We start from the raw sequence: 27,205 nt of genomic DNA on the forward strand, positions 1-27,205 counted from the left end.
TTTTCAATGTACCTTTCAATAGCATTAACTATATCCACCTTATTGTGTGACCATGATCAAAACCTTTTCATTCCTCCATGTTGAAACTCTAAACTGATTAAACAGCTCCTCATTCTTTATTCTCTCTGATCCTTCCGGATGAACTTGACGACTCTTCTGAGTGAATCACACAGTATTGTCTGTTTTTTTGGATCTAGTTTATTTGACTTAGCATGTTTCCAGGGTTCATTTATGTAATAACGTATCAGAATTCCATTTCTTTTTGATGCCAACAACCCCATTGTATGAATATATAAATTTTGTGTATTTGTTCATCTGAAATAGACATTTGGTTTCTTTTGGCTATTATTATCTATCTCTATCTGTCTGTAATCTATCTATCTATCACCTATCTATCTATCTATTTATCTATCTATCTATCTATTTATCTATCTATTTACCTACCTACCTACCAACCTATAATCTATTTATTTTGCTGTTTGATCATACTGAATTTTCATCTCCTCTCCTTATAGTTTAGTTAAATTCTCCCTATTCTGCTTTTCAGTTCTGTTCATCTAGGAAATTTTATGGGAGTAACTTGGAGAGATGAGTGAAGGGCATATTCTCTGCTGAAAGTAGAAATTAGCACCATCCTTTTCTCATGGTTGGAGAAGCTTTAGAATAGAGTATTAAAAGAAGATGAAGATTTAATCCCAGCATGCGGGAGGCAGAGGCAGATGGATCTCTGTGAGTTTGAGGTTAGCCTGGGCTACAGAGTGAGTTCCAGGAAAGGCACAAAGCTATACACAGAGAAATCCTGTCTCAGAAAAACAAAACAAAACAAACAAACAAACAAAAAAGATGATGATACTTATTTAGGATAAGGCTTTTGGACAAGAGAAAGACTTTGTTACTTTGGTAGACACATGACCTTAGAAACCTACATGATTTGTTTTACTCATATCCTTACCTATAAAATATGGAAATAATACCTGTCTCGTAGGTTTGTTACAGGAATTAAATGTGCTTTCCTCACAGGAGGAAATAAAATGAAGTGCTTTGTTGCATGTTCTTTTTCTTGTATCATTGAAATAAGTGGCTTGTTCTTTTACAAATTTAAGCTTAATGCCTGGGATTGCAAAATTTAAGATACAGATAGAGGAAGAATCATTCAGGGAAATGGGAATGGTATAGCAAGAAACAGTGGCCACCTTCTAGAGATGCTGATTTGGGATACAAGAAGAGACTATGAGAATTAGCCAGAAGGATTGTTAATTCAAGGCCAGACTACATTACATGGAAAAACTCTGTTTGGAAAAAAATAGAAAGAGCCAGGTAGAGGGTCACATGATATGGATAATAAGCAGCAAAGTTTCACATGGAGCCATGGAGAAGAATAGATAGACTAATTATAGACATTGATTTATAGCTGAATTGGTTATAACCAATAAAACTTAATTTTGCTAGATTTTTGGGTATCAGTCAGAAGTTACCTATTTAGTTATGGTTAATAATTCCTTATTAAAAATTGTTTTATTTGTATAGGTGTTTTGTCTGCAGGTGTGTTTGTGTACCATGTGAGTGCCTGGTGCCCACAGAGGCCAGGAGGGGGCATACATTTGGCAAGCATCAGCCTCATGCTGGAGAGTGCAAAGGTTTGCAGCTGAAGAAGCTCACAGTCTCCAACTTTTGAAAGTTATAGTATGGTGACTCCCTCTTACTCTCCATGGTTTTTTCTTAATAATCCTATGTTTGCTTCCTGTCACCTGGTTGCTTGCTCTGCCTCTTGACCTATGATTGACTTTATTTAATTCTGTTTACAGTAAGCAGAACGCTCTTGGATTAAAGGTGTGTGCTAGGGCTGATATATACTACAACTAGAAACAGGTTTTTCCAGTAAATAACACAAGGATCACAATGTGATAAAATATCCAAAAGGTTCACAGTGTGATCAAATATCCTGCAACAGAAACAAAGAGAACACTAAGATCAACACTTAATATATGGGACCTCATGAAACTGAAAAGCTTCTACATGTCAAAGTGCACTGTCAATAGGACAAAATGGGAAAAGATTTTCACCCACTCCACATCTGACAGAGGGTGAATATCCAAAATATATAAAGAACTCAAGAAACTAGGCATAAACACCAAATAACCAAATTTTAAAGAATGGGGTACTGCTGTGGGACGGTCTGTATGTCAAATTGCTCTGATTGGTCAATAAATAAAACACTGGTTGGCTAGTGGCCAGGCAGAAAGTAGGTGGGACAAGGAGAGAGGAGAATTCTGGGAAGTGGAAGGCTGACGCGGAGAGACACTGCAGCCGCCGCCATGACCAGTAGCATGTGAAGATGCCGGTAAGCCACCAGCCACGTGGCAAGGTATAGATTTATAGAAATGGATTAATTTAAGCTATAAGAACAGTTAGCAAGAAGCCTGCCACGGCCATACAGTTTGTATGCAATATAAGTCTCTGTGTTTACTTGGTTGGGTCTGAGCGGCTATGGGACTGACGGGTGACAAAGATTTGTCCTGACTGTGGGCAAGGCAGGAAAACTCTAGCTACAGGGTACAGATCTAAACAGAATTCTCAACAGAGGAATCTCAAATGGACAAGATACACTTAAAGAAATGTTCAGCATTCTTAGCCATCAAGGAAATGCAAATCAAAACCACCTTGCCTCAGCCTCTCAAGTAGTGGGACCACAAGTGTGCACCACCATCCCTGGCTCTGAAAATAAAATCTTTCAAACTAATGCTGCCTTTACTAGCTTTGGGCAAGCCAGGAGAAATAAAACCAATATAAAAAATTAGCCCAGTTGGGATCATTTTTTAATGGGGAAAACAGGCCAATAAAAAAACAGTTAAAGCAGCTGGTTTAAGAAATTGTTCACAGATGCCGCTGGGCAATGATGGCGCACGCCTTTAGTCCCAGCACTCAGGAGACAGAGGCAGGCAGATCTCTGTGAGTTTGAAGCCAGCCTGGTCTACAGAGCAAGTTCCAAGATAGGCTCCAAAGCTACACAGAGAAACCTTGTCTTGAAAAAAGAAAAAAAGAGAAATTGTTCACAGAAAAATATGTGCAATAAAAAAGACACACTGTGTTTTAAAATTTAATAATGAAAAGCTTAAAAAAGATGATGAATATATTTTAAAATGTTTGTGGTTATCATTAAGAAAAGGCAAAGCATATTGCCAAACAATATAACAGTATTCTTTCATTCATAGGCTTAAAATTTCTTGAAAATGAAAAAAGTTGAAATGGAGCAGGTAGCTGCAAGTCATTCAAACCTCCCTTCCAGTTTGAGAAAACCCATAGATATAGGAGCTAATGAGAAAGGGAGCTAAAATGTTTCCAAGGCACTTTTAAACAGAGGCATTCTTTGTCAAAGACAAGACACCTTAGTACTTGCCACCAAGTACATACATGAGTTGTCAGCTTCCTGAAAGCTAAAGTGCCATGAATATTTGTCAGTTATCTGAAATACCAAGAAAAGTATCAAGGCTTTAAATTTTATAATAGATAACCATAAATCACAAATGATCTTATAACTATTGATCAAATAAGAATACAAAATATGTTTTGGAACATTTTCTATCTTATGTACTAAAATATGCAGACATATAAAAAGATACTCATAAAGCTACTTTTAATTTAAATATGCATTAGAGAAAATAGCAACTTTTATAAAATTGAGTCTGCATAGCAAAAATATTAGTTTTAGATTCATGTTTAAGGTGAGGATTTTTAAGCTACGAAGGGGATAGTAATAAATATTTAAGCTTGTCTCTGTGGAAACCCTATATACAAAGCTAACTGCATAATTCTATAGAGTGTTAGGAGTGAACATCTTGAACAGATTTTTTCCCCCTAATTTCAGAAACCTAGCTTCTCAAAATATGAGACTTATTTAATAAGAACATTAGATACAGATAAAAATTTAATAAATGAAAGATTACAGAGTAGCAAAAATTATAACCATGAATTTTTTTCGGGGGGGCATGTTGACAAATTCTGTTCTGGAACTTGACAAGTAGGTCAGGGTAGCTGGCTAGTGAGTCCCTGGGGTTTTAAGTGTGTACTACCATACCTGACTTTTAAAAACCAATTTCAATGGGTCAAAATCAGGTCTCATTCTTCATGTCAAGCACTTTATTGGTTGAGCAAACTCTTCAACCACGGTAACAAAAATATTAAAATACCGTGTAACAGGAATCTTAGAAGTTCTTATTAATAAAATCAAACCTGAGCCAGGTATTGGGGTGAACTGGAAGATCAGAGAACCAGAACAACCCACAGCTAACCTCACCTGGCCAACTTCTCAGCTGGTCTTGTTTCCTCAGACTGGATGCTTCTGTGTCTTCATCCCAAATGCCTCTCAGCTGAATTGCTGCTCAAAAGCCTGAAGCTTAACCAGCTAAAAGCTTAACCAGCCAAATGATTCTAGTTTCTGTTCCTCACGCCTTATATACCTTTCTGCTTTTTACCACCACTCCCTGGGATTAAAGGCTCGCTTTCTGGGATTAAAGGTGTGATGAGTCACCATGCCTGTCTGTATCCTTGAACACATGGATTTCTGCCTCTGGAATGCTAGGATTAAAGGCGTGTGCCACTACTGCCTATCCTTTATTTTTAATATTGTGGCTGCTCTGTCTCTGACCCTAGATAAGTTTATTAGCATGCACAATATTTGGGGGAATACAATACCACAATACAGACTGTGTTTATCAGCTATAGGAGATTTCTGATGGAGTCTTCGGGGTCTTATGTATAGAGTCATATCATCTTCACATAAGGGTACCTTGAGGTCTTTCTTTCTTACTTGTATCCTCTATGTGTCCTTCACTTGTTTTATTGCTCTAGCTAAGACTTCAGGTACTGTGCTGAACAGGAAGGGGTATAGTGGACATCTTTATTTTGTTCCCGATTTTTAATGGAAATGCTGTGTATTTCTCTCTGTTTAGGATGTTGATGCGGGCTTTCTGTATATTGCCTCTCTTATGCTGACATATGACCCCTGTTGCCCTAGATCCTCAGGACTTTTATCATAAATGGGTGTTAGATTTTGTCAAAGGCCTTTTTTTGGGTATTCAATATGATCATAATGTGGTTTATGTTCTGGAGTGTATTTATGTGGTGATTACATCTATTTATTTATGCATGTTGAATCATTTCTGCATCTCTGGGATGAAGCCTACTTGATCATGGTGGATAATTTTTTTTGATATGTCTTGAATTCAGTTTGCAAGCATTTTATTGAGAATTTTTCTATGTGTGTTAATCAGAGATATTGTCTCTAATTTTCTTTCTTTGTTGGCTCTTTGGCTTTGCTATTAGAGTGATAATGCCTTTGTAACAATAACTTGGAAATGCTCCTTCCTTTTCTATTTTGTGGATATTTTTAGGAGTATTGGCATTAGTTCTTGGTCTGGTAGAAATCTCTGCTATTCTATTCCTAGGCATTTTGTTGTTGGAAATTTTAATTACTGCTTCTCACTGACTGGATGTTATAGGACTATTTATATTATTTACTTCATTTGATTTAACATAGGTAGGTCATATATATTCAGAAAACCATCCATTTTTTTTAGACTTTCCAGTTTTGTGGAATATTGATTTCTAAATTTTGTCCTTAGGATATGCTGAATTTCCATAGTGTTTGTTCTAAGGTTTTCATTTTCATCTCTAATTTTATTAACTTGTTTCTTCACCTTATTTTGGTTAATATGTTTAATTGTCAATATTATTAATCTTTTCCAAGAAAAGATTAATTCTTTGATTCTTTGTATTATTTTTTGTTTCTTTTTCATTAATTTTATCCCCTGTAATGATTAACTCTCACTGTCTACTTACTGTCTTTTGGATGTTATCTCTTCTTGTTTTTCCATGGTCTTCAGGTGCATCATTATTTATTTGAAATCTGTAGTTTCTTTCTTTCTTTTTTTTTGATGTAGGCATTTTTTATATTTCCTCTTAGAAATTCTTTCACTGAGTTCCAAAGTATGTTGTATTTCTATTTTAAATCAATTCTAGAAATTGTAAAAATTCCTTCTTGAATTTCTTTCTCAATTGACTAGAGTTACAGTAGTATGTTTTTTAGTTTCTGTGCATTTGTGGACTCTCTGTGGCCACTTTGCTGTTGATAGCTAGCATTATGGTATTGTGGTTCAACAGAATGCAGAATGACATTTCTGTTTTCCTGTATTTGTTGAGAATTCCTTTATGTTCTTGTGTGTGGTCAATTTTGAAGAAAGTTTCATGGGTGCTGAGAAAAATATGTATTCTTTAGAGTTTGTCAAAATGTTCCATAGATAAATGTTAGATCCATTTGATTTATGATGTCATTTAATTCCAGAGATTCCATTTTTATTTTTTCCAGATGACCTGTATATTTGCAAGAATGAAGTATTAAAAAAATTACCATCACTATGTTGGTGTCAGATCTGTAGTTTTAGATCTAAGTGTTTCTTGTGTGAAATTGGATGTTCCTATCTTTGATACATATACACTTAAGATATAATATCTGTTAGAATTTTCTTTTAATGAGTATTCATTGTACTTCCTATCTCTTCTGGCTAGTTTTTGGTAGGAATCCTGTTTTATCAGATATTAGCATGTTATATCCTATTATCATCTCTTAGTTCCATTTTTTGAATACTATTTGCTGTCATTTTACTGTAAGATGTTGTTTGTCCTTGATAGTAGGGTATGCTTTTTTGAGATAGCAAAAAGATTGATCTTGTTTCCTAATCTAGTATGTTAGTCTGTGTCTCTTTATTAGTGAGATATTATAATATATCACTATAAAGATATATTATTTGCATTTCCCTGATGATTAGGGATGTTGAGCAATTCCTTAAATGTCTTTCAGCCATTTGGGTTTCCTCTGTTGAGAATTCTCTGTTTAATTCTAAAGCCCATTTCTCAATTGGACTGTTGGTCGTTTTGAGTCTAATTTCTTGAGTTCCTTATATATTCTGGATATCAGTCCTCTGTCACATGTGGGGTTGGTGAAGATCTTTTCCCATTCTGTAGGCTGTCACTTTGCCTTGTTGACTGTATCCTTTGCTCTACAAAAGCTTCTCAGTTTCAAGAGGTCCCATTGATTGATTGTTTGTCTCAGTGTCTGCGCTACTGGTGTTATATTTAGGAAGTGATCTCCTATGCCAGTGCGTTCAAGACTATTTCCCACTTTCTCTTCTAGCAGGTTCAGAGTAGCTGGATTTATGTTGAGGTCTTCGATCCACTTGGACTTAAGTTTTGTGCACGGTGACAGATATGGATCTATTTGCAGCCTTCTACACGTTGATATCCAGTTATGCCAGCACCATTTGTTGAAGATGCTTTCTTTTTTCCATTGTACACTTTTGGCTTCTTTGTCAAAAATTATATGTCCATAAGTGTGTGGGTTAATGTCAGGGTCTTCAATTCGATTCATTGGTCCACATGTCGGTTTTTATGCCAATACCAGGCTGTTTTTATTACTGTAGCTCTATAGTAGAGCTTGAAGTCAGGGATTGTGATGCCTCCAGAAGTTGTTTTATTGTACAGGTTTTTTTTAGCTATCCTGGGTTTTTTGTTTTTCCATATGAAGTTGAGTATTGTTCACTTACGCCTGTCAGAGTGGCTAAGATCAAAAACACTGAAGACACTTTATGCTGGAGAGGATGTGGAACTAGGGGAACTCTCCTCCACTGCTGGTGGGAATGCAAGCTTGTAAAACCACTTTGGAAATCAATATGGCGCTTTCTTAGAAAATTGGGAATCAATCTCCCCCAAGATCCAGCTATACCACTTTTGGGCATATACCCAAGAAATGCTCAATCATACCACAAGAGCACTTGCTCAGCTATGGTCATATCAGCATTGTTTGTAATAGCCAAAACCTGGAAACAACCTAGATGCCCTTCAACTGAAGAATGGATAAATAAATTGTGGCACATATACACAATGGAATACTACTCAGCAGAGAAAAACAATGACACCATACGGTTTGCAGGCAAATGGATGGATCTAGAAAAAATCATCCTGAGTGAGGTAACCCAGACTCAGAAAGACAAATATGGTATGTACTCACTCATAGGAAGATGCTAGATGTGGAACAAGGATGACTGGACTGCTACTCACATCACCAGTGAGGCTACCTGGAAAACGGGACCCCAAAAAAAGACACGGAGAAATGGACGAGATCTACATGAACAGCCTGGTCATGAGTGGGAACAATGAAGGGCGACGGTCGAGGGAAAGAGAGTGAGAGATCCTAGCTGGATCAAGAAAAGAGAGGGAGAACAAGGAATAGGAGACCATGGTAAATGAAGACCACATGAGAAGGTGAGAAGGGGAGGAAGCAGAGAGCTAGGGAGGCCCATGGAGATCCACAAAGATACCCCCGCAAAAGACTGCTGGCAATGGTCGAGAGACGGCAGGAACTGACCTACTCTGGTGATGGGAAGGCCAGACACCCTGATAGTTGTGCCATAAACCCCATCCAAGGACTGAGGAATCTGAATGCAGACATCCACGGCTGGGCCCCTGGTGGAGCACTGGGAGTCTAATTAATTAGAAAGAAGAGGGTTTATATGAGCGAGAATTGTTGAAGCCAAGGTTGGATAAAGCACCGGGACAAATAACCAAATGAATGGAAGCATAGGATCTATGAACCAAAGGCTGAGGGGCCCCCCAACTGGATCAGGCCCCCTGAATGCGTGAGACAGTCATTTGGCTTGATCTGTTTGGGAGGCAGCTGTGCATTGGTGCCGGGTCCTGGGCTCGTTGCATGAGTTGGCTGCTTGAATCCTGGGACTTATGCAGGGACACTTGGCTCGGTCTGGGAGGGGGGGAATGGACCTGCCTGGACTGAGTCTACCAGGTCGACCCTGGTCCTCGGGGGAGACCTTGATCTGGAGGAGGTGGGAATGGGGGGTGGGCTGGGGGGAGGGGGAGGGCGAGAGGGGGAGAACAGGGGAATCTGTGGCTATTATGTTGAACTGAATGGTGTTGTAAAATAATAAAAAAAAAAGAAAACAATGACTCCACCACTTAATATCCTAGACATTACTTATTTTTACTAATCAGTTCTTGTGTGAGCAACAAAATAAAAACATTATAAATTTCGATTTTAAAACTATAAAAAAAGGATATATTATTCAATGATGTATATTAATGTATGTCATTTTGTTGCTTTTGTGTTATTTTATTAAACACATTTGATTAAGTGTTCTGGAATTATTTATCCCCTGTGCTTTTTTAGACATGTTTAGTATTCTTTTCAGACCTAAGTGTTTCTTCCAGTATCCATGCTAGAGCTGGTTTAGTGCCTGTAGATCCCTAACTCTGTTTTTATCATGTAGAAATTTCCTTTCCCTTTGAGTATGACTGATAGTTTTTGAAGGCGTAATAGTCTGGACTCACACATATGGTCTTTCATAACTTGTAGAACACCATTCTAAGTTTCTGGCTTTCATGGTCTCCACTGAAAAACCGTGTGATACTCTGATGGGCATACCTTTGCATAGCACTATATCTTTTCGTTTTTGCTGATTTCAGTGTCTGTTGTTATTGTTGTGCTGCGTGTTTAGTGTTTTTATAAAAACGTGGGGAGTTTCTCTTTGGTCCTTTTTACCTAGTGATCAATATACCTTTTAGCCATGATAGGTATCTCTTTCCTTAGATTAGGGAGCTTTTCTTCTATGATTTTGTTGAAAATATTTTCTGTGTCTTTGACCTGGGTCTCTTCTTTTTTTCTGTTCCTGTTATTTATGTTTGTGCTATACATGTTTGTGTATGTTTTTTTATTATTCAAAATTTTCTTTAATTGAATGATCCAATTCTTATACCTTGGTTTCAAAACCTGTTATATTTTTCACTTTGTTCAGTCTTATTGGTGGAGCTTTCCTTTGAATTTTCTGTTTGAATTACTGAATTTTTCATTGCAAGTTTTATTTCATTTTGTCTTTTTTTCAGAGAGTCTGCTTATTATATTGTTTTTGTATCTTGAATTACTTCATTATTTCCTTCAATGGTTTGTGTTTTTGTAGTCTTTATACAGCATTTATTCATATCCTCTTTGAGTTCCTTGATCATGTTTATATTGCTGTTTTGAAAGTTGCTTTTCTCAAGTGTTATTTGGTAGTGAAATCTTATCTCATTGTTGAGTGGGTGTTTGGATCACTGTTTCCTATTACCTGAACTTGTCAGATGGTAGACCAGCAGAATGAGGCAGTCTTGTGGAAATTAAAGTGTTGATGCTTGAATGGGGTGTCAGAAGTTGTCCCTGCTTAGCCTGGTCTAGGTGAACTTTCTGACCCCGGAAATAGACCTTCTGTAGAGTTACAGGATTCTCATAGCCAATCTACAGAGTCTTGAGGAGTTTCTCAGGACTTCTTAGGCAGAACAAGTGGGTAGAGCAGAGACTTGTGTTCCAGCCTGGCCACAGGGCTCCTGAGTAGGCTCGTATGACACAAGGTCACTGGGTAGGTCACAGTCATGCTGAAGTAGGCCACATAAATCTGGGGTCTATGTGGAGTGGTGGAGAGGAAGTGTCAGACAGCAGATAAGGGACATATGGCTTTAGGATGTAGGAGCAGATAGAGTTGCCCATGTGAGAGAAAAAAAATTACAGCATATCTTTTCTTGAGTCACCAGACAGCTCCCAAATCATGACACAGAGACTTATTATTATTTATGAATGCCAGAGCTTAACTTATGCTTGTCACATTAGCTCTTATAACTAAATTAACCTGTTTCTCTTCATCTACATTTTGCCTCAGGGCTTTTTAACTTTCTTTCCTTCTGTATGTCCTACACCCTGCTTGCTCTGTACCTGGCTGACTGGTGGCTGCCTGCCAGCTGGCTCTCATCCTCTTCTCTTCTTTGCTCAACTTATTCTCTGCCTGCTAGCCCCTCCTATCCCTCTACTACCTACCTATTGGCTGTTCACCTTTTTATTAGACCAATCAGGTACCTTAGGTAGGCAAGGAGAAACAAATGCAACACATCTTTACATAATTAAACAAATGCAGCATAAACAAATGTAACACACCTTTACATTATTATACAAATGCAGCATAAACAAATATAACACACCTTTACATAGTTAAAGCAATATTATTATTTTTATATTAATATATTACACAACATAAACATACGTAACACATCTTTGCCTAATTAAACTAATATTCCACAACAAGAATGACAGCTGATGGTTAAAATTTCATGCACATTTACATTGCTCTTAACTTTTCTCAGATCAGTGTGTGAGCATGCCCATTTCATCTGCTTGGTCCCCAAGTCCACTTATAACACCTTGCTTATGAAATTTCCCTTTGTACTATATCATGTGACTTTTGGGAACTGAGAGACCTAAGATTAGCTCCACAGAATGAATTTCCTTAAATGGAAATTTGAAAAGAGATGATGATAAAATTATATAATGAGTAATTGATTTTATGTGAATATAGTAGGTATGGATATATATATAATCTTTACAATCATGCTTTAATTACTGTAGATATGCAACAGACATGAACTGACATGAATACACTTTCAGTCTACCTTGAGAGAATAAACAATGGATTCAGATGTTGAATCTAGCAACTTAATCCCTCAAAACAGGAGACTATTTTGAATTTAATTGCAAAATTTGGGACTATATTCTTCTGGATAAGAAATTAATATCATTATTATGAAAAACAAGTATCATTGAATGCTTATACACTGAATTCAATTATTTTAAAGAATCAAGAAATATGGTTGTGTCCCTAGGAAATTTATAATCTGAGTAGACAGGTCTTCCATTTTTTTTTCCAGAAAACATTTATTGAACCCTACATGTATAATTTAAATATTCTATCTTAGGAGAAAGTTATGGCATAAGCAAGATATAAGACATGTGCATGAATATTATGAAACAACTTTTTGAGTGATAAATTTTGTGTTTAGAGGTCACCTTCATAAAAACAAGTAAGTTTTAAGGGAAGAATTAGGAATTGGGTTCAAGGAAGGTGGGGAATTTTCATTTAGGAGATAAGATTTAAATTCACCTTTAGAAAGAAAAGGAGACTGCAGAGTGGGCTTAACAGTTTAGAGGGCTTGCTGCTCTTGAAGAGGATCAGGAGTTTGGATCCCAGCATCCACATCAGAAATGCTTATAACGGAAGCTCTAGGGGACATGTGACATCCTCTGACCTCTCTGGACACCTGCACTCACATGCACACCCCCTATAGACACAAAATTAAAAATATAATGAATCTTTGAAAAGGAAATGAAGGTAGGAAAGAAGGACTGGCAAGATCGCTCAGTGGTAAGAGCATATGCTGCCAAGCCCCACAACCCAAGTTGCAGTTCCAAACACATGTTGGAAGGAGTGAATCAACTCCTACAAGTTATCCTCTGACCTAAACACACACACACACACACACACATAAAAGTAATCACACATACAAATAAAAATAAAAACAAATAAAAAGGAACAGGAAAAAGAAAAGTAAGGAAAAGAGCATGGTGGCTTCTATGGTGAGGACGCATCTGAAGAGGACCTATAAGTTTATGATCTCACATAACAGAACTGATATACAATTCACAGTCACTTTTCAGAGACTTAAATGTTTATGTAAATATTTCTATGAATATAAAATTGTATAACTCTTATTCAAGTTACAAGAATTCTTAATCCAGTAAAATAATCTATGGTCTTTCAGAAACAATCCTGAATAATAAAAGAACTGCTGGAGGTGTTACTGTCCTTGATTTCAAGTTGTACTATAGGGCTGTATTAATAAAAACATCATGGTATTGGCACAAAGGCAGACACATTGATCAGTGTAAATGAATTGAAAACCTAAACATACATTGATACACCTATAGACACCTGATTTTTGATTTAAAAAAATCCAGAAATATACAATAGAAAAAAGAAAGCATTTTCAACAAATGTTGCCAGTCTAACTGGATGTTGGCATATATAGAAGAATGCAAACAGATCCTATCTATCACCCTGCACAAATCTCAAGTCCAAGAGGATCACAGACCTCAACACAAAACCAGATACACTGAACCTAATAGAAAGAAAGGATAGTCTTGGCTTGGTGGTAATGTTGTTCTGAATGATTTTGGTAACCCGGAACAAGTAAATGAATCAGGTAGGAATCCTAGGACATTCTTTCATTTTAAATGACTTAAGCTTTTTAGATATTAAAGTGAATTCCATCCCCATCTTTTCCTAAATGATGCTAGTTAGAGATATATAGGCTTATAATGTCAGGTGTGATCCAAATTGTCCCCCACTTGCTAGAAATCTGTGAGCTTGAAGTGAGAGCACATCCAGGGAAGAATTGCCGCATTGTATGTGTGTGTGTCAGTGTCTGTGTTCACATGTGTGTGCAAGCTCTCTACGCATTCTTTACTTGGATTTTGTCTTCTTCAGATTAATTTCTGAGAAATAAAATTCCATGTAGTTTGAGTGTATGATTTGATAGCATTATGAATGATTAACACAATCAGGTTCATTATCACACCTATTACATCACTTTACATAGTGGCCCTTAAAATTATTTTCTCTAACAAAATTTCAATACTGTTTGTTAACTGTGGTTACCACACTGAACATTAGATCTACAGAATGGAATCATCTATAACTGTGTATCCTCTGACCAGTATCTCACCATTCCCCTTATACCTCAGCCACTGTTATACTTTTTGTTTCTCTGAGTCTAGCATAGAAGGGTCAGATAGTTGGGAATCAGACCTGGATAATGCTAGGCCAGTGCCTTATCCCTTATTCACACCTTTAGCTCTTGGCATTTGAAATATTTCACATATATTGTTATCAAAAAAGTATTTTTCTAACTTATTCTATTGAGCAGAATTCCTCTCAGTTTAATCTTGGTTCCTTCCAATGGCAGGGGTTTCCTCTTTCTGTTTTGTTTTCTGGCTAAATATTATTCTATTTTACCTATCCGTCTGTATTGATACATACCATATATACATATCTATCATTGTCTTTTTTTCTGTTGATACAACCATGTACACTTAGTTATTTCTGTATTTTGGTTATTGACAATACATGACAATGAACATGGGTATTCAGTGAATCTTAGAGACCTCATGAAAGAATACCAGTCTTTTAGGGCTCATAAGAGACAGTGGTTTCTGCCAGGTGGCAGTCCTCTTCTGTTTAACATGCACTTTACCTACATTCTACAGTAATTTTTTTTTGAGAATATGATTTTTTAAGGTTGTCATATCATTTATTGCCTATGACTTGATATTGTAGCCACATAGGACAAATAAACAAAAATTTTGGGATCTTGATAAAACATTTATAATTGAATATTGACCATGAAGGATTACCACTATGTAATTAATCAACTCTCAGAGGGTCCCATAAATCTTGTGTGTAGAACTCATGCTTGCTCTATTGTTCATGTACAAGATGTCTTACCCAAATGTACTTAAGTTGCCTAAGGTCAGAAACTATAGTGTTAACGCAGAAGTACCACAGAACTATCAAACATGTGGTTTAGAAACGATGTCAGGTCTAAAACAATGTCTAATATACTTTATTTTTTTAAATTAATTTATTTTGATTGTACATACTCCTATTAGAAGTAACAGGAAACATTTTACTTTACTGGCTTTTCTAGAGAAACATTGACACTTAAGAAAGTATTTTGTTATAGGCTAGTAGTCAGAATATAAATGTTTATTTCAGTTATGTGCTTTGAAAAAACACATTAACTATGTTTGTTTGCTTACCTAATTAACTTAAAAAATAAGTTTTAAAAACTTGAACCAAAGTTTGACCTTAAAATATGACCATTACTTAACAAAAGCTTCAAAAATTGTCTTTGGAAGGAATCTTAACTTATTTCTGCCTATCATGATTTTTGTTTAAAATTACTTATGAAACTAATTGATATTGAGACAGATTATTTAAAACCACAATGTGGCAAAACTGAATAATTTTTTGTATCCTGTAGTCAAAGTCATCATAACCTTAGGTTAAATTTCAATACTCTATCTCATTGTCCTTTTATCTATACACAAAAAGGTTAAATGTGAAATTGTAACTAAGTAAAAATATTTGACTATGTGAATATGATATAGTAAATATATTTTTCCTCCAAGTAATAGCAGTATGATATCTGGAGCTCAGTAAAATGGAGACTGAACAAATATTATAACTTTAAAATACAGAGAAATTGAGACTCCTAAGGTCAGTTCAATAGAAAAAAGATTACTTTTCTTCTTTCATTTTCATGCTTCTGAAGTCTTCTGTCCTGTACCACAAAGGGAAATGAAGTTCTAGTATATTTGTGATAAGTATTTGTTTTGAATATTTACAAATCAAAGTTTATTGCTGATATTTCACTAAACTACTATATTTGTTCTTGCATAGCCAGTACTGGTTGTTTGGAAAGAGAGAAAGGGGGTTAGTCTGGTTACTTTGAATTTCAGTCTTCATTCTGTGTGCCTAGTTTCATTTTTGTTTTTCAGGAGATGATTTTAGAACAAATCTTTCTGGCTTTGTCTTCAATCCAAAATCTCACTATTATCAACTCTTGAGGTTCATGGAAGGTTTCTACTTGCACATTCTCCTGTTTATATCTGACGTTTAAAGACTTCTCCTGTGTTTACTATCACAAATACCATTGCCGTTTATGTCCTTGCTCTTATATCATTTTGCTGTAATTTTTAGGTCACTTTTATAGGAACGCCTTTCCAGTAATTAAAACGTCTGTAGTCACCACAGCACTATTTATAGGTAGGCTTAGGAAGCACTCATTCATTAGGCTCAACACCTTTTTTATAAGTACATCTTTGCATTCGCCACTTAATAGATGTTAAAAAGAACAGGAACAGTGCAACTGGGCTATGTGGAGAATGATCTATGGTGGTCATACTTTCTGTTTTAAATGAGTGAGTTTATTAAAAATGTAGCAAAGCAAAGTAAAGAATAAGGAACAGGTAGCAGATAGACATACAATCAGACCAGGGGCTTAAACAACATCTAGCAGAAATAATGGGGCTGTCCTGCTAAAATAGTCAAGTGGAGTTCCTGATTGAGAGTCTTGGGCAGCGAACTTTCTTTCCATAGATGAACTTTTAGCCACCATAGGCATGTTACAGCGTGCAGACAACAGGACTATCTGTTGGAAATGGTTTACTTAGGGATGTTTTCAAGGATGCAGTGTTATCATTTAAAAATACTATTTAACAAATGCTGTTAGATGTTTGGCATGTTCCTTCCTCCTTGTTATAATGACCAGCCTGCCCTAAATAAGGAATTTCAGTACAAGGTCTAAACATGCTTAAGTCTGAGACATGGGCCCCCCCTCTGTCCTCAGACTATCTTCAATAAGAGCAAGCAACGTGACATTTTACTAATTTAATTTAAATGATAAAATTTCTTTCATATCTATGGTTTTAATTCTCATGTTTCAGGTATGGGTGGTCCAGAAAATATTAATAACAATTTTCAGAAATAGAGACCATCTTTGTATAACATTTATTATAGTATTTACTGTAATTATATTATTAATTACTGCTACTAGTTTCTTAGTATCCTGAACTCATATGTTCCACTTTCTGAGAGGTACGTATGTATTAAAGAAGAGAAAACCAGCACATACATTTCTTGGTACTAGTTGTGTTTCAGATATCCACTGAAGGCTTTGGAACAAAGTTATGTTTCAGTGATAGTTAAGACCATCAGAAAAATTTATTCCAAGGATCATTTTTTAACAGTAAAAAATTTGAAATTTAATCATTTTCTGTTTCTATCCTCAGCACTGGAATGGTGCTTTGTGAAATAAATCTACACATGAAAACATTGTGTATATGCATGATACTTGGAACCTTATTACTTTGTTTCTTGTCAGAGGGTTTGTCTGAGACATTTGAAGGTTTCCTAAGGCTGTTTTCTTTCTGTTTCATGAATGACTCACTCTTTCTAGGTCATTTCATTCTATAAATGTCACAGAGGAAAAATAAAGACTAAGTATGCATCTTCCATTTCACTGGGTTACAATCAATCTACTTTGTTATTGCTTGGTAACTTTGATTCAAAGGGAAATTGTTTTGCTTGACAACCCTGAGTTCATTCACTCAGGAGGGACAATCATTATAATTTATCTGTAGGTTTATTTATCCTAAAATTTCATTGTTCACTGACCACTAATAAAGATAACTCTAATTTGCTTAGTTATTAATTTAAGCTTGCCTTAACGTAAGTCTTTTCATTTTAAAACATTTATATTAACTTATTGCAGCTATTATTTTACATAAATAATGTAATCCAATTGGATAAAACAATAAGGCAAGAGATATATATTACTGTTAGGGAACACAAATAGGTAGCAAGAGTTTCGGAGAGAAATTTAATAATTTTTTGTGTCAGGCCTCCAAAATGTTCACATTCCCTCCAGTACCGTTAAAAATATGTTTTATCCTTTGACCTGGTGAATATTTTTATGGGAAATTATTTTAGGGAAGAAGAAAATATATAAAATAGTGCACAAAAGATGCTGATTGTGTTGTTATTTATAAGATTAAAAGTAAAATAGAGAATTTTAAAATATAGTATTATATATTTTTATATTAATATTTATATATTAATTCAGTATCATTTAGCCATTAAATATTGTATTATAGAAAATACTGCCCTGGGGGTGGATATATATCTCTATATATCTCTATATCTCTATCTATCTATCTATCTATCTATCTATCTAATATATTTTTAGTAGAGAAGAATTTAATGTAATTTTTAGTAAATATTAATCAAACAAATAAATATTAAGATTAGCTATTTCTGTATACAAAATTTTTTATTGATTTCCTGTCTTTTTGATCTTTTAGTTTTCCAGTGTGAATAGCTGTGAAGTATAAAAATTCAGTCAAATGTAATGACAATATCACGTAGAAAATTGTAACATCTTTTATTTTCTTTATTGTTTGACACATTACACAGTTTTACTAAGGGAACTAGCAGAATGATGATGAAATTAGAAAAATTAAAATCTTAAGTTAAAAAAGACTAGAGTTATATTGCAGTTTGTTGTTATAAGTGTACTGAAACATTACCATTTCACATAGGAGACAAGTAAATTTTTTTTTTTTTTGGCACTGGCACTTTATATAAACTGATATCTATGCTCTAGTCCACCTGTCTCATCAGGAAGTAGTGATTATTTATTATAATAACTATCATTTTCATAAGAATGGTCAGTTTCTTCACATTAGGTATTTTTCCAGATGTTTTTGTTGCATACTATATATTTTTTGTGACTTATGCTTTCAAAACTAACCATATTCCATGTACACTAGGAAGTTAAGCTAGTTCCTCATCTTGCTTAGCTTGTAAAAATCACTTTGGACCAAACCATGGTGATTAAGACAAAAGTTGAGAAAAACTCCATTTTGTACTATGGTTTTTATCTGCCACCAAAGCTGACTTGAGAACTAATCTGTCAAAAATGGTCTGTGTTAGCATTAGCTCAATATGAATGAAGAATGAAAACCTCAATCATATGCACAGTAAGTGATATAGAAGACTCATAAGATTAATTTTTAAAAGTAAAGGTAAACTAAAAGTAGGTTTTATTGTTTATCACGAAACTAGAGCAGAAATACAAGGGAAGTATTAAAAAGCCCCAAATTTAAGGAATACTTGTCAGTGGAAAGAGAAGTAGGTGAGAAACAAAGGTATTTGTTCAACTATTATCAGAAATTATTTTCTTCTTTTCTAAGAAATGATGACATCTATAAGAGTTATACTTATAAAGTGAATATGAGGACACCATATTTTACAATATATTGTTTGTTTTCTTTTTGTGTACATTTTACATAGTTGAGATTTAACTCCATAAACAGATATATTGTTTTTGACTATTTTATACTAATCAGATTTTTAATGCTGTGATAAAATACACTGGACAAACAACTTCAAAGGAGGAAAGATTTGGTTTGTACGTGCATTGAGTCCCTGCCCACTTGGCTCCATTGACTCTCTGGCATGTGGGGATAGAGAACATCAGAGTACAAGGGCAGGTAAAGGAAAGCTGTTTACCTCCTGGTGGACCGGAAGCCAAGGGAGAAAGGAAGGTGTAGGGAACAAGATACAGTCACTAGGTCCTTTTACTTAAGTTTCCATATCTCCTTTACATTAGCCTTTCAAATTATGAACCCAATCATCAATGAGTTCAGGGCTCTTATGGTCCAATGATTCCCTGAAAACTCTGCTCCTGAGCATTTCTGTCCTGGGGACTGAGCCTACCATACTGGAGCCTTTGAGGAACATTTCATATTTAAACCATAATGACATACTTTATGATCTCTTATATAATATTATTTTATCTTATCTGTTTGATTCATTTAAATTTATTATTGTGTGTGTTTGTGTGCATGCATGTGTGTTAGTGAGCATGCCATGGTATGGTTGTGGCAGTCAGAGGTCAGTTTTTGGAATAAATTTTCTCCTTCCAACATGGTATGACTTCTGAGGTCTCCAGGCTTCTGCAGAAAGTACTTTTACCTGCTGAACCATCTCACTGGCCCTAAAAGTTTTTTATTTCTAATATTCACCAATTGCATGGCATTACATTTGGGCCATATTTCAATTTAGTTATCTTTTAAAAACCTTTTCTGTTTCTTCTTCCCAAATAAGGTAGCACCGAACTTGCATAAATCCTGATCTACATTATTGCTCTTCTTTACTGTTCAGATTTTCTTTTTGCTGTGAAAGATACTTGAGAAAATAAGTGAAGGGGTGATGATATATATATATATATATATATATATATATATATATGTGTGTGTGTGTGTGTGTGTGTGTGTGTGTGTGTATTTCTTTTTTATTTTATTTTTTAAATTTTATAATTTAATATAATTTTACATATCAGCCACGGATTCCCTTGTTCTCCCCCCCCCCCGCCTTCCCCCGAGCCCACCCCCCATTCCCATCTCCTTCAGGGCAAAGACTCTCCTGGGGATTGAGTTCAACCTGGTAGATTCAGTCCAGGCAGGTCCAGTCCCCTCCTCTCAGGCTGAGCCAAGTGTCCCTATATAAGCCCCAGGTTTCAAACAGCCAGCTCATGCACTAAGGACAGGTCCTGGTCCCAGTGCCTGCATGCCTCCCAAACAGATCATGCTAATCAACTGTTTCACTTATCCAGAGGGTCTGATCCATTTGCGGGCTCCTCAACTATTGGTTCATAGTTCATGTGTTTCCATTCGTTTGGCTATTTGTCCCTGTGTTTTTTCCAATCTTGGTCTTAACAATTCTCGTTCATACAAACCCTCCTTTTTCTAGCCAATTGGACTCCTGGAGTCCACCTGGGGCCTGGCCATGGATCTCTGCATCTGGTTCCCTCAGTCATTGGATGAGGTTTCTAGCATGGCAATTAGGGTGTTTGGCCATCCTATCACCAGAGTAGGTCAGTTCGGGCTGTCTCTCGACCATTCCCAGTAGTCTATTGTGGAGGTATCTATGTGGATTTCTGTGGGCCTCTCTAGCACTTTGCTTCTTCCTATTCTCATGTGGTCTTAGGAGGATACTAGATGTAAAACAAAGATGAGTAGACTGCTACTCACAACTCCAGGGAGGCTACCTAGAAAACAGGACCCCAAAAAAGACACAGGGATCACCCAATGACAGAGAAATGGATGAGATCTACATGAACAACTTGGATGTGAGTGGGGGAAATGAAGGGTAAGGGCCAAGGGAAAGATAGCTTAGGGGAGTGGGAGATCCCAGCTGGATCAAGAACAGAGAGGGAGAACAAGGAATAAGAGACCATGATAAATGAAGACCACTTGATTTATATTTTTAAATTGGCATACAAAGTAATGGGTTTCATTATGACATTTAAAGGCATTCATATTAGTAGAACTAGTTTCTATTTGTGGCTTTTGCACTGTCTTCTATTGCTCCCCACGTCCTGTTTGCTGGCTCTCTGTTTCCTCCCACAGAGTCCACAGAGTCTGTCTTTTTGCTTTCTGGTCACATATTGGGAAGAAAAGACCAGTTCTAGCTCATAACTTCAGAGGAGTCAGCCTCTGTTGGCTAACCGCATGACTTTGGATCTGAAGCAATGCAGCAGAAACATCATGTTGCCCGAAACACGTGTCAGGTGCTGCTAATGTCATGGCTGCCAAGAAGCAAAAGGACACATGGGAAGGGATCAGCACAGGTTGCACCCGTTAAAGGAACCTCTAGTGAACTGCTTCCTCTAAGCAGCCTCCCCCTCCTAACAGTCCATTGGTGAATTTGGCATTTTCACTTCTAATCACAGTCACAACTAAGTAGTGACACCAGTTGGCTGCCAGACTCTCAATGCCTGAGTTTTGGGCAGAGGACAGTACTTCAAACTGCAGTGTCTTCAGACAAAAATCTCCAAATCAGAACTTAGACAGGATGGAATATTTTAAAATCTTTGCATTTTTTTTCTATCTTACAGTGGCAGATAGGATTGATCCATATTTTTTAAAATGTTAGTATATTGGGCCAGCTAGATGTTTCAGTGAGTATAGGTGCCCGATGCCACAAGCCTGAAAACTTGAGATCTAGCCTTGGGATCCACTTGGTGGAAGGATATAAGCCAATCCTGCAAGCTGTATTATGACCTCTGTATAGGTCATAGTATGTATATATGCACATGCATGCACACACACAATAAAACAATGCATACACTATAAAATGTAAAAATGTAAATAAATATTAAGGCAATGACCTTATATTTAGGGAAACTTTGAAACTAAAGATACAGGATTCTGATTTCTGGCCCTGACTCTATTTCTCTGAATTTTAGTTACTTCATATGTAATATGAGAGTTTTGGATCCCTGGGAACTGAAATAAGATCACAAAAATGTGGTAGTTGTAAAATATTTGCTCTTCTAAGGATGCTCAACTTTTAGTATTTGGGATATTCTTATGTTTGACAGATAAATAAATCAATGGTACCTTCAGTTTGTGCTCCTTGCCTTGTTAGAGTCTGGATGTTTATTACCTCTCTCAAATTCACCTATTGAAAACACAACCACCAATAGGATAACTCACCAACATGATGGCTATGCCTTTTAGAATTGCATTTGTTTCCTTGCAGAAAATAAAAAGGCCCCAGAAAGTTACCATGCTCTCCATGTGAAGTTTTAGTGAGAAGAAAACCTTCACTCAACACTGAACCTACTGACCACTTGATCTTGGAATTCTTAGACTCCAGAACTGATACACATTTCTTTTGTTTACACACCACCCATTCTCAATTGTTATATCAAAACTAAGGAATCAAGTCAACTCTTTTGCTTTTCTCTTCTGCAAGGTTTAAATACTCTTCATCCCTTTTATGAAACATTTTTCAGAAAAAATATATAGACATTCTGCTTTTCTATGATAATTGTACTGCAATAATAATGCTGTGAGTAGTATATTGTATGAATAAATAATTTTTAACAGTGCTATAGTGACATAAAGATATATTTCATTTTAAGACTTATTTTTATTTATTTATGTGCATGTGCATATGTGCACATGTGTGGGTATACCCATGAGGCCAAAGAGGGCACTGGATTTCTAGGAGCTGGAGCTGCTTTATGTTGGTGCTGAGAACTGATCTCTAGTCCTATAGAAACACAGTGATGATCTTAATCACTGATCTATATCTCAAGTTCCCAGATTTCTCATAATTTAATTGGTTAGTCATGTTAAATTACTATTATATGGATCTAAAAATGGACAACAAATAAATATTTTTTGATTCAAAAATATTTTATCATTAGATAATAGATTAAGAGGTATGTATACATGTTTTAATATTATTACAAGAATCAAGTATGTTGGCAGGATATCACTGAGGAAAATTTCATAATATATATTCATTTCAGTTATCTTCAAGAGAATGATAAAAGTTTCATAATCATGTTTTTTTGTGTTCTTTTAATAGTTTTATTTGATATATACATATTAAGGAAGATACAGGGAATTTAATCCAAATAATTTCTCCTCAAGATTTCCAGCTAAATTTTTTGTGGCTTTTATTAGGCTTTCTTTTTCTTTTTTCTTTCAGTTTATTCTTCTCTCATAAAATACATCCCAACCATAGCCTCCACTCTCTCCATCCCTCTCCCCAATCTCCTCTCTCCCCCATATCCACTGCTCCTCCATTTCCCTTCAGAAAAGAGCAGGCCTCCCAGGGATATCAACTGAACACAGTATAACAAGATGCAATAAGACTAGGAACAAACCCTCACATCAAGGCTGGACGAGGCAACCCAGTAGGAGGAAAAAGGACGCATAAGTAGGCAAATGAGTCAGAGACATCCCCACTCTCACTCTTAGGAGTCCAACAAAAACCCTAAGCTAAACAACCACAGCATGTATGCACAGGACCTAGCTCAGACCCATGCAGGCTCTATGATTGCTGCTTCAGTCTCAGTGAGCCCTTATGAGCCCTGCTTAGTTGATTCTGTGGGGCATGTTCTTCTGGTGTTCTTGACTCCCTGGCTCCTACATTTCTTCCTCCCCCTCTTCTGTGGGATTCCCCAAGCTCCACCTAATGTTTGGCTGTGGATCTCTGTACAATGTATTTTGATCACATTTACCTTCACTCTTCCAACACCACCTCTCAGATTCACCCTCTTCCTTACCCATTCTTTAAAAAATATCAAGTCAAATATGTATTGCCAATATACTATTGGATGTGCCAGTTAATATATTAAATAAATGAAACATATATAAAAAGAGCAAACCCCAGAGAATGTGATGAAAATACATTGTATATAAAACAAGATATACAATAACACAGGAGATTAGGAATACACCTTGACATTTCTCTTTCCCTCATTTCCTATACCCCTTCCTCAATTCTATTTCTGGTAACTAAGCCATGTATCTAGAATCTTTCATCTGCATGTCTATTGCCTCTTTGTTTAGGCTGTCATCATGTAATGATGAAATTAAGTAACATCCTACTAACTTTTCTGTCTTCTTCCAGTGTTATTTTACTCAATTGTTTGTCCATAGTGGAGCTAGGATAATGTAAAACTACAAGACTGGTTATATTGGTGGATTTCATGCAGCTTGAATAATCTAAAACTACAACACTGGTTACATTGGTAGATTTCATGCAGCTAGGATAATCTTAAAACTACAAGACTGGTTACATTGGTGGATTTCATTCACCTAAGGCCAAAAATCAAACTTTTTCTAGGGCTTCCAAGGCTGAGTCCTTGGCTTTGCACTTTAAGCTCTAAGCCATATTGTATTTACTGCTTCTCAAATGTGACTCCTCAGAATCATCTAGACTTTAGTAGTAGACTTGTTAGGGAGACCCTTTCAGATCCCCAGATTAGGGAGGAAGACCTGCCAGTGCTCCACATCTCTCTTTAATTCTGCCATCAAAACAAAGGAAGCCTATGTAGCATCTCCATCTGTTTTATTTAACTATCTCCATTTCTGTGAAGTCAATTCTTTGTGGTGTTCAAGGTATCAGCACGTATTTAGTATCTGGTGCATACGAATGTTCACTATTTTCTACATGTTAGAATTGAACATAAAAGGGAGATTATATGGTGTAGGAAGGCTTTATGGAGAAGATAAGTCTCAAAAGATGAGTACATATTTAAATATGAAGATAAGCACTACCAAAGTGAACCATACTTCTGTATTTGTAACTTTTTTCCTTAGGTGTACAGTCAATATATCAAGTCCATGTTTAAATGTGTACATCTGAAAACAGTAATTTCCTAAAGAAAAGGTGTGCATCAGGCTACTAAGAAGTCAAATTTCTTTTGGGGAGGTGGGTGGGTAGGGGAGAAGGTGAGTTTAACCTTTAGTCAATCTATAATAACAATAGTAGCAACATCTAAAGTTCACTACTTATTTTTTTAATTTACTTTTTTAAAATTTTATTTTTTCTTTTATTGAAAATAGATTTTTTTCTCATGTAATATATTCTGATTATGTTCCCCCCCACTCCTCTTAATTCCTCCTCACCTCTCCTCCCATCCAGATCCACACCCTTTCTGTCTCTCATTAGAAAACAAAGACTTCTAAGGGATAATAATGAAATAAAATAAAATATTTTAAATAATATTTTAATAATAAAATAAGCCAAAACAAAAACTAATACATTGGAATTGTTCAAAACAAAAAGAAGGAAAAGAGATGAAGAGAAGGCAAGAGAATCAGAGATCCACCCATTCCAACACTAGGAATTTCATAAAAACACTAAACTGGGAACTTTAATGTGTATGCAAAGGATCTGGTGTGCTGTGTCCGTTTCTGTGAGTTCATGTGAGCTTTGATCGTGTTAGTTTAGAGGGCCTTGTTTTTCATATCCTCCATGCTCTCTTATACTCTTTCTGGCTCCTCTTCTGCAGGGTTCCCTGTAGTGGTATTTGCTCTGCTCATGACCTTGGGCTATGTGGCCCAAAGGAGGTGGTGCATCTTGATGTTGTATTTGACCTCTTAAAAGATCATGTGGGTATTTATTTATTTATTTATTTACTTATTTATTTAATTTCTGGCATGATCAGACACCGGACAGCCTGGGAATTTTCAGTCTACATGTTTATATAAGGCACTTTTTACTTGTTGTGCATTATGTTAGCTATTATGAAATTTCAATAGTTTAGTTCACATGAATATAAATAAAGTATTGTAGTATCATTAATTCAGCATGTACTAACTGTGTGAGCTGTTTTAAGGCAAGGACCTATATTTTGTGCTCTAACATTGAATTTACTTAATTTGATTTTGATCTTAGTCTTTGTGTTTTCAATTTATCTACAAATGCTGTTTAATCACACGGTAAAGACAAAGAACTTCCAATTGTAATCCAAAGCCCTTTATTTCCAGACTACTACCAGTTGTACCGTTTCCTAAGCTGCTGTAAAACAGTCCTCAAACCATGGGGTATTATGTTATTTCACACTGTTTACACAATACCTTTTTACATAGGCCTCTTTGCTAAACAGCCATCCAGTCTTAGGACTTGATGGTCAGTTTTGCATTTTTAACTCTTTATAAGTAGAATTAAAAACATCTTCTATGTTTTTAATTGGATTATGTTGTTCTAAAGAACAAATAATAAAGATTCCTGGAAATAAATGTAAATACCATGTACATGTTTATATTGTTCACAATTATCTACTATTTTATGAGTAGCAATTTTTCATCTTTAGGTCCTTCTATTTTGGTGCTTTGGAAGAAGTTTTCTTGAAAAGAGTACAAATTTACCTATTACATCCCTATACTACAGCTTAGTCATATATGGAGAAACCTGCCTAATAGACATTTTTAACATGGTATTTGCAACAGACACATTGGATACTTAATTAAATAAAGCATTGCCTATTTTTAAAGTACTGATAAGAAATAAAATTCTCTGTGGATGTGAATCTGTGTAGTAGCAGAAGTGGAAACCTGAAGGCTGTGTCTGACTTTTGGGATGATGCAGAACTGCTCCAAGCAGTAAGCTGAATGTTTTCAGACAGCATTAACAGCATCAGCAAACACCACTGTGTCAGCATCTCTTAGCATGCAGTGTTGGGAACTACAAGAGACAGTGAACAGTGCGTGAGAGCTGATACTCTGATGATGGTTTAAACAGATTCTGATGGACAGATCTGCTGTTTGGTTTCTTCACTAGCCTTGGAGATGCTGAGAGATAGAGATGGCTGAGCTTATTTTTTGTAAGACAAGAAATGCAGTCTTTTAGGGGTTTCTGGAAATAGAGAGGTCATGCAGCCTGGAAGCTGTGAGCACTTACAATCTCTAAGTCATCAGGTATGATCTTATGAATTGTGATGATACTATTGGTATGTAAAGTTGTCCAGATCTTAGTCATTGGAATATGTTAATCAACATAATTGCTTATTAACTCATTTTTCATTTGGATATTTGACTAGGTAATGATTATAATAATGGGCAAATATGAACTAAGAAGTATTTGCATGTGTGTATGAGTTTGTTTTACTTTAGTGGTTTTTTGGGGGGATAGAGATGAGTAAAGGGGGATATACTTTATGTGATTAGAAACAAGGTTTATATGGCTTTTTAGATTTTTTCTAGATTAATTCTGATTATATTTAGACTATGTATTTTACTTGAAATCATAAAAATAACATAAGCGAGTCAAACTGATAATAGTATATCATAACCATCTGCCTATAAATACTGATGTATTGCAAAAAGGTTGTTATCTGGGATTTAATCACA

The 27,205-nt window shown here is 35.8% G+C and overlaps 1 protein-coding gene across 14 annotated transcripts in view; it reads left to right on the forward strand.

Moving 5' to 3' along the window:
* The window catches only part of Slc4a10 (solute carrier family 4 member 10), a 270,855-nt gene that overhangs the window by 57,480 nt on the left and 186,170 nt on the right, over positions 1–27,205 (forward strand). For 3 of the 14 annotated variants that reach the window (XM_028865837.2, XM_028866058.2, XM_028866462.2), the window contains exon 1: positions 26,152–26,773. The exons of 8 other annotated variants lie outside the window; for them this stretch is intronic. In XM_028865837.2, coding sequence (XP_028721670.1) covers positions 26,729–26,773 — 45 coding nt within the window. In that variant the 5' untranslated portion in view covers positions 26,152–26,728. Of the gene's footprint in view, positions 1–26,150; positions 26,774–27,205 lie in introns of those variants that run through there. 3 more of the 14 variants (XM_028865602.2, XM_028866287.2, XM_028866531.2) reach the window with 3 other exon arrangements.

Source organism: Peromyscus leucopus, chromosome 4 (genome assembly GCF_004664715.2).
Source record: "Peromyscus leucopus breed LL Stock chromosome 4, UCI_PerLeu_2.1, whole genome shotgun sequence".
NCBI classification, from domain to species: Eukaryota; Metazoa; Chordata; class Mammalia; order Rodentia; family Cricetidae; genus Peromyscus; species Peromyscus leucopus.